Genomic DNA, 7,238 nt, shown 5'->3' with positions numbered 1-7,238 from the left:
ACTACCTGCTCACGGCAGGATCATCATTTTCTAAACCATTCCAGCCACGTGTTCGACAAATCAGTTTTTACAAATCTCCAATGAGGAACATTCCACATCTTTCCTAAGTAGCCTGTTCCAGTTCCTAACCACTCTCATCATTTGACAGTTCTTCCTACTATCCAGCCTACATTTTCCTTTCTGCATTTTAAAGTTATTTGTCTTGTCCCCTGTGGACACAGAGAATAGTCTCTCATCAACCTCTTTATAGCATAACTTCTTCTCTATTTGAAGCCTGTTATCACATCTCCTCTCGGTCTTCTCTTCTTCGAGCTATGTAATTCCAGTTCTTCTGACTGTGAATAAATCTGTTTTCCCCTATCAGTATGTAGTCAGTTGCTTTGAACATACCACTACATTTTCAGGTCAGATTGGCTGAGATTTCATAAAGTAATTATTTGAAAGTAAAAATGTCTTCCTTATGGGTATCTCATTAGGCAACATTGAATAAATAAGTTTTTGGTTTACAAAAAATTAACTGTTTAGGGGATATGTTTAAATTGCAATTCTGAAATTTGCCTTTATAGTCTCATTTTATAAAAAGTTGTTGTGTACAGTACTGTGCACACTGAAAGCCCAAGGCTTCTAGGCACTACCATAATGCAAATAATAGCACTTCTTCCTTTTCTAACAGGTCTATGGAAATGCAGGATCTAGCAAGCCCTCATAATCTTGTGGGAAGTAGTGATACTTCAGGTAGCTCCAAACTGGATAAATCTAATCTCAGCAGCACATCTGTTACAACAAATGGAACAGGAGGTAAGTATGAGACATCATGGAGCGACAGAAATTTGCTACAGTTTAATACTGGCTAGCTTTAAATTAGCATTTCAACTAAGTGTTGAGTGTAAGGCTAGTATATCTGTCAGATCTCAGCAAAAATATGAACAACAGTAGAACAATTTTATGTTGTGCTTTTTACTGTTTAATTCTATGTAACAATTTGAAACTGAATAAGAAAAGGCATTAGGCCTGAGTTCCCTTATCTCTTACGGTAAGTCAGTTGAACTCAAATATAACTTTGCTGGCTTCTTTGGATGTACACAGGGTGAGTGAGGGGAGGCCCATTGATATTTAATAGTCAAGACTGTTAAAAAAGAGTTAATTTCTGGAATTATTTGGTTTAAAGGAGACTTTAATTTTCTATAATGTCTGTTATGTTTGTTGATCTGAATTAAGATATATTTTCTTTCTGATAATATATCATTGACAAATAATATACTATACAATCCTGCTGCACACCTGGGTTCATTTAAAAGCTGTAAACTTTGAAAAGAGTACATCAACATTTCTACAAGTCTTGATTTAGATACTTTAGTCACATGGTGCACATGCTAATTTCAGTTGTCTGCAAGTACGGAATGCGTAACATAAATAATGGTTGTAAGCTATAGCAAGCCTTTACCATATAATAAAAAAAAATGATTGTTGTTCTGTATCCTGCCATAAAGACATTATAGTTTAGAGAAAGTCTAGCTCTAGCAATGCATTCTATGTGAAGGACAGATTCTGATACCCTTGCCCTAGTGATTGGTCTAAATGCAATATTATGCTGTGGGAATAAGAGTATCAGACTCAGGAATGAAATGCAGGCCCTACTGATCCCCATGAGATTTGTACCTCTGACTTTATTAGAGCCAAGATTTCTCCTTTGCCTTTTCCAAGTTGTACATTAACAAACCCTTCTCTTGTGTTTTAAGACTTTAAACCAACATCTTTATAGTTCAGCTCTTTTGTCCTATGATATACAGTTTTATTCACTTGTTTCTATTCAAAAAATTATTTCCATGTCAGTGAAAATTTACATTTGAGTATGAAGGGACTAGACCCCTGTAGAAAGGTCTTTTAGATTCAACATAGTTACATATACAAGTATAAATATTCTAGAATAAGAGTTGAAAACTAGAAAAATACCTTTAAAAGCACTAATCGTTATTTTTATGTGTTATACTTACATAAATACACCAGCTAAAATAATACAAAAGCAATCCGGTTCAGTTAAAAAGACTTGGCTCAAAGTGCAAAAGCACTTACTTGTATTGAAGAATATTCATGTGCATTGAGCAGACTTTTAGACAATGAATCATTGTACCATTCCCATTCTCAGGAGACAACATGACTGTTTTAAATACTGCAGACTGGTTGCTGAGTTGCAGCACTCCCTCTTCTGCAACAAGTATGAGAGATCATGGTACAGTGCATGTGTGTGATTGTGTGGCTCCATGATTGCTGTGTAACATCTCTCTTATTCTGCTTTGTTCTTTTGTTCTGTGGTTTGAACATTTCTATGTGTTTTCTTACTCCTCAGAGTCCTTTCACAGAGCCAGATAAGTAGAAAGAAGCAGTACTTAACATTGATGTTATCATACCTGTTAAGCCCTTTTGCCAGCCACAAGAATCTTAGTTTACCTGGAATTAAGTTAACTGTACATCTTCATAGCCTGATGACATTAGTTTCAGAGGGGCTGAAAACAGACAGCTCTGATTAATATCAATGGGAGCAGCAAGTCTCTGGAAGTCAGACCAACAGTTTTCTCACAGAATAACTACTTGTCTGCCTTTAGGGACTCCGCTCCACGTATAAGGTTGATGTTATTATTATTTAAAGCATCTATACATATATGTATGTATAGATGCTTTATATATAGCCATATATATAGTGCCATAAATATATCTGGCACCTTAACAAACATTTGGCTAAATCCTCCAAGTATTTGCTGCTACTCAGTCCTTTTTTCTCATGTGTATTATTACTTTTATTTTGTATCATGATGATAGCCAGGAACTCAGTGATAGGTCAAGGCCCCATGCTACTATGTACTCCACAAACAAGTAACCAAAAAACGGGACCTACAATGGGTTACACTTGGAGCTTATTTTAAATGTGAGTATGCTTTTTCATAACCATTTGCAGAACTTGGCTGAGAAGCATAATACATAAATACAGTATCACAGAGACTTTGACTTAGTCTCTGAATGTGTGATGGCAGTTTTGTACACACTCACTGATGGGTTTGCACTAGTAGTTATACCTGTGCCAAGTTTATACAGAAAAAATGTACGCTTTTGCATCTAACATTCCATTTTCAAATGTATGGTATGTCTTCACTTATCGTTTTCTCAGGTTCTTAGGATATTGCCCCCAATATTTCCCCCCTCATCTATGAACAGAGATCTCTTGCCTAAGTCTGGCAGTGCTTTAAAGCCAGTCAGCTGGCTTGGCTGGAAGATGCCAGCTAAATCACTTGAGAGCTGATAGTCCTCCAAAATGCCTTTTTCTCAGTTTTGCCCGTGTGCCTAGATGGACCAAATTCTCCTATAGCTCACAAGGAAAAACATCTCAGGAGCACAAAGAACATGAACTATGCCCTCCAAAATCCTTCAGTATACTTGCATGACCATAGTATCATAGGGTTCACATTAACTCAGATATGGTTCTGAACAGTAGTTTTCTGAAATAGGCAATCCCAGGTACCAGTAACCCAAGGTAATTTTCTGCAGTGAAGAGATAGACATAGAAACTGATATCGGGTGTTTTGCTGAGACACATTTTCAAATATATTCTATGAAGTTGGGTTCTCAGGCTTTAGGCAATCATAGTTAGGTATTGTGTATTTAAAATATCTCAAGATAACATATGAAATTTTGTTTAGGCCAAACAAACAGTTTAGCTTTAATCTATTGATCCGCATTGATCTGAAAGGCTTCCAAACCGGTAGAAAAAATCCTTATATTCTTCACCTTGGTGCTTTGGGGCCAAAAATAACTTAGTGTTTATAAGCCAGATTCCCCAAGGCATTTAAAACAAAGATTTCTGACTTGAATGCCAGAGAGGAAATCCGGCAGGAGAAAAAAATGGGATAGTAATGATCTTAGACATCCATGTATATCAGCAATACTTATCAAATGGGCTATCTATTTTAGTTCATTATTTTACTTAGCTGTTTAGAAATAAATAGATAAACAAAAAAGGAGAATGAAGAAAAATCCAGTAGAGAAAGATACGTTTTCTTAGGTTTTCTTACATGGGATGTCCCTTTGAATCTTGCTGTCTAAGGGTAGTAAGAGCACTAGTCCTATGATTCCTTTTATTTCTTTTTTTTAGGTCTGTATGTATTAGCGAAGTCTCTCCATGTGGTGTTTGTATTTGCCTAATGTTTGCTTGGCATTCTCAAACTGTGTAATTTAGTATATACCATAATCAGTAACCTGGTGAGTTACGATACGGGATGTGCATGCTGCTCTTGGTCTGTTTCCTCTATATTCATCCTTACACATCACTCAATCTCAGCTAGAATCATAGAAAAATAGGCCTGGAAGGTTCTTCAAAAGGTCACTAAGTACAGCCTGCTGCTCAGGGCAGGATTGTCCTTGTCTAAACCATCCTAGTCAAGTGTTTGCTTAACCTGCCCTTAAAAACTTACAAAGGATGGAGATGCTGCAACCTCTGTGGGTAGCCTGATCCAGTGCTTAACCACCTTCATGGTGAGAGAGTTCTTTCTAGTATCCAACCTAAATTTCCCTTGCTGCAATTTTAAAACTCTTGCTTCCCTGTCCTATGTGTGCAGCTACAGAGAATAATCTATCTCCATCCTCTTTATAACCAACCTTCAGGCATCAGAAGTCTGGTATCAAATCCCCATTCAATCTTCTCTTCTTCAAACTAAGTAATCTGAGTTTTTCAGCCTTCCTTGTAAATCCTGTTTCCCAGCCCTCTAATCCTCTACCCAGATGTTCTGTTCTGCAACTGACTTTGTCTGCTGGCCTAGTTATTGCTCACAGGTGGTGATGATTCATTTTACAAACCCCTCAATAGACTTTTCCTGGACAATTCAATGAAATGTCTTGTATGAGAGTCTCTTGCTGCTGTTCCCTTTCCAGACAAATCATAACATCCCTCCCACAGCTGGAGTGGATGGTTGGCTCTTTTGACTTTATCCCAACACCCCACTGCTGATATTGGGAGATACTTCTTATATAGTCTGTCAGCCTCCTTTAGTCTTTGAGCTATTTATTAGTTGCTACTTTTCCCCATCATTATTGCCACCCCTCCCCCGCTCATACAGGACTTGTAGAAAAGCCATCAAGCCTGCTAAAGTGAGTGGAAATCTTTCATCCGGTTAACTGGCTGAGTCACCTCTCCTGCCTTTTCACTTATTAAAAGATCCAAACTCTTCTGCCATGATGGGTTCCTCCTTTCCTATTCTCTGCCTCACCTTGCTCACTGTCAGTTATAGGAGTGGAGAACAGGACTGCAACCTGCTGCCTACCCAGTTAGTAATACCTTTTCCATTTCCAGTCATCCAAATGCAGCCACCTTGTTACAAATGGAACACTCCACATCATTCATTTCAGGATCAAATATTTTGGCCTTATCTGTTCTTTTAAAAGCTGTTACCTGTTGGGAGCCACCATCCAAACTAGTCCTCAGGTTTGCTGGTGCTCTTGAATCTTTTCAGCTAAGAGCTAATTTGTTTTTCTTACTACTGATGTGATATCTCTAGGCAAGAAAAACTCACATTCTTAAGAGTGAGTTTAGCCTCTTTCAAGTAGTAATTCAAGGGTATAGACAGACATAACAATTGCAATGATTACAAAGAATACTAACCCAAGCTGTTTCGATACAACTGTTAGGTCTGCATGATTGTATAGTGCAGCAAAGATGCAAGTTCAGCAAAACCATTTCAGGTTTAATTCTGTTTCATTCAGGGTCAAAGCTGGGGTTATTTAGCTGACTTGAATTGCCATGGGATCACGTAGACCTAGGGTAGCCATTGGTCCTGCTTTATACCGGACTGCCCTGCTTTTAAACCTTGATCCATTGTCTATTTCTAAATGAGGAACCAAGCGCAAAAAGTCCTGTTTTCCAGTTCACTGGTGGAAATATATGTCAATCATTTGTCCTCTTCATTCTATTAGCTGTAGCTAGAGGTAGGGTACAGCCAGGAGAAGCAGAACTCCTAGCCAGGGAGGGAGGGAAGTGGCCTTTTTGTGGTAGCCCCACACCTTGCTGCTGATTCATGGGGGAGGCAGCAGCCCCACCCCTCACCACTGATTGACCAAGGGGGCCCACCCCTCACCAGGGGAATGTCCCTGTATTCTGGGAGTGCATCAGTGTACAGACATGGTACTTAGACATGATAGACACAACAGTTAGATTCAGCTGCTGTGCATTCCCCAGCAGCAGTAGCTCTTTCCCTTTTAATGCAACTAAACTATGCATTTGTCAAAATAATAGTTAAAATTGCAACCTTTAAGGGCAGTCCTTGCATTACTTTGTTGTATCAGAACATTGAGCGATGCTACATACTGTCTCTCATGCTTCAAAAGTTAGGCTGTGCTCTGCATGATGAAGATGATGTCAGCTCATATTTTGATTTCAGCTTTGAATGTGATTGCTTTTGTGGTCTGTAGTTAAAGAGCGGGCTTTTGGTTAATTTAATGCCCCCCTTTCTTCCCATGGTTTAATTATGGGCAACATAAAGTAAGGCAGCATTCCAAAAGTCTAGCCACACCAAAAATAAGTCCTGATGAATTCCTTACTCTGATATAATCTCCAAGTGATAGATTAGAACTGTTTAAAATCAAGATTGTATCAAAAGATATTTTCCATATGTATTTTTGACAAACTGTAGTAACAGCTGGTGGATTTTTATCCTATTAAATACAGTGGAGATTTTTTTTTTCTTTTTCACATGCAACAGTGGGAGGATAAATTGATAAATATGTGCGCCTGTGAAAGCACAGTGCAAATTGCAATAGGTAGAAATATACATAGTTCTAGGAAATACCTTTCAACTCACTTTTGAAACCTTGATTCAGGAGAGAAGCTAAGCCCATACTAAAGTGGTTTTTAAATTTAATAGTTTTCAAATACTTTTTAAAAATATAGGGCCTGATCCTATTCACAGTGAAACAACTGAGGGCTTTTTCTTTTGACATCATAATTGTACCATACTGGTAACAGATACCTCTTGGTTATATTAGCATTAGCAACACTGAAGATAATATTTATATGATCTTCTTATATTTTAGACAAAAACTTACTGTAATTTCTCAGTTGTACGATGCTTGGTATAAACAGATATTCTTCCAGTTTAGACATACATCTCTCATGTGCTCTCTCACTTGCTTCATCATTGAAAAAAATACTTAGTATTTGTGCAAGAAAAGTTAATTTCTACATTAATGTTTGAGCC

At 37.8% G+C, this 7,238-nt stretch overlaps 1 protein-coding gene across 24 annotated transcripts in view; it reads left to right on the top strand.

Moving 5' to 3' along the window:
* EYA4 (EYA transcriptional coactivator and phosphatase 4) overlaps positions 1-7,238 on the top strand; it is a 245,583-nt gene that overhangs the window by 162,937 nt on the left and 75,408 nt on the right. For 16 of the 24 annotated variants that reach the window (XM_025209220.1, XM_025209210.1, XM_025209203.1 and 13 more), the window contains 2 exons: positions 674-798; positions 2,147-2,230. In XM_025209220.1, coding sequence (XP_025065005.1) covers positions 674-798; positions 2,147-2,230 — 209 coding nt within the window. The remainder of the gene's footprint in view (positions 1-673; positions 799-2,146; positions 2,231-7,238) is intronic. The other 8 variants (XM_025209214.1, XM_025209212.1, XM_025209207.1 and 5 more) reach the window with 2 other exon arrangements.

This window comes from Alligator sinensis, unplaced genomic scaffold (assembly GCF_000455745.1).
Source record: "Alligator sinensis unplaced genomic scaffold, ASM45574v1 scaffold849_1, whole genome shotgun sequence".
In the NCBI taxonomy this organism is placed as follows: Eukaryota; Metazoa; Chordata; order Crocodylia; family Alligatoridae; genus Alligator; species Alligator sinensis.
The sequence above is the reverse complement of the archived record's forward strand: the minus strand, read 5'-3'. Positions and strand labels throughout refer to the sequence as shown.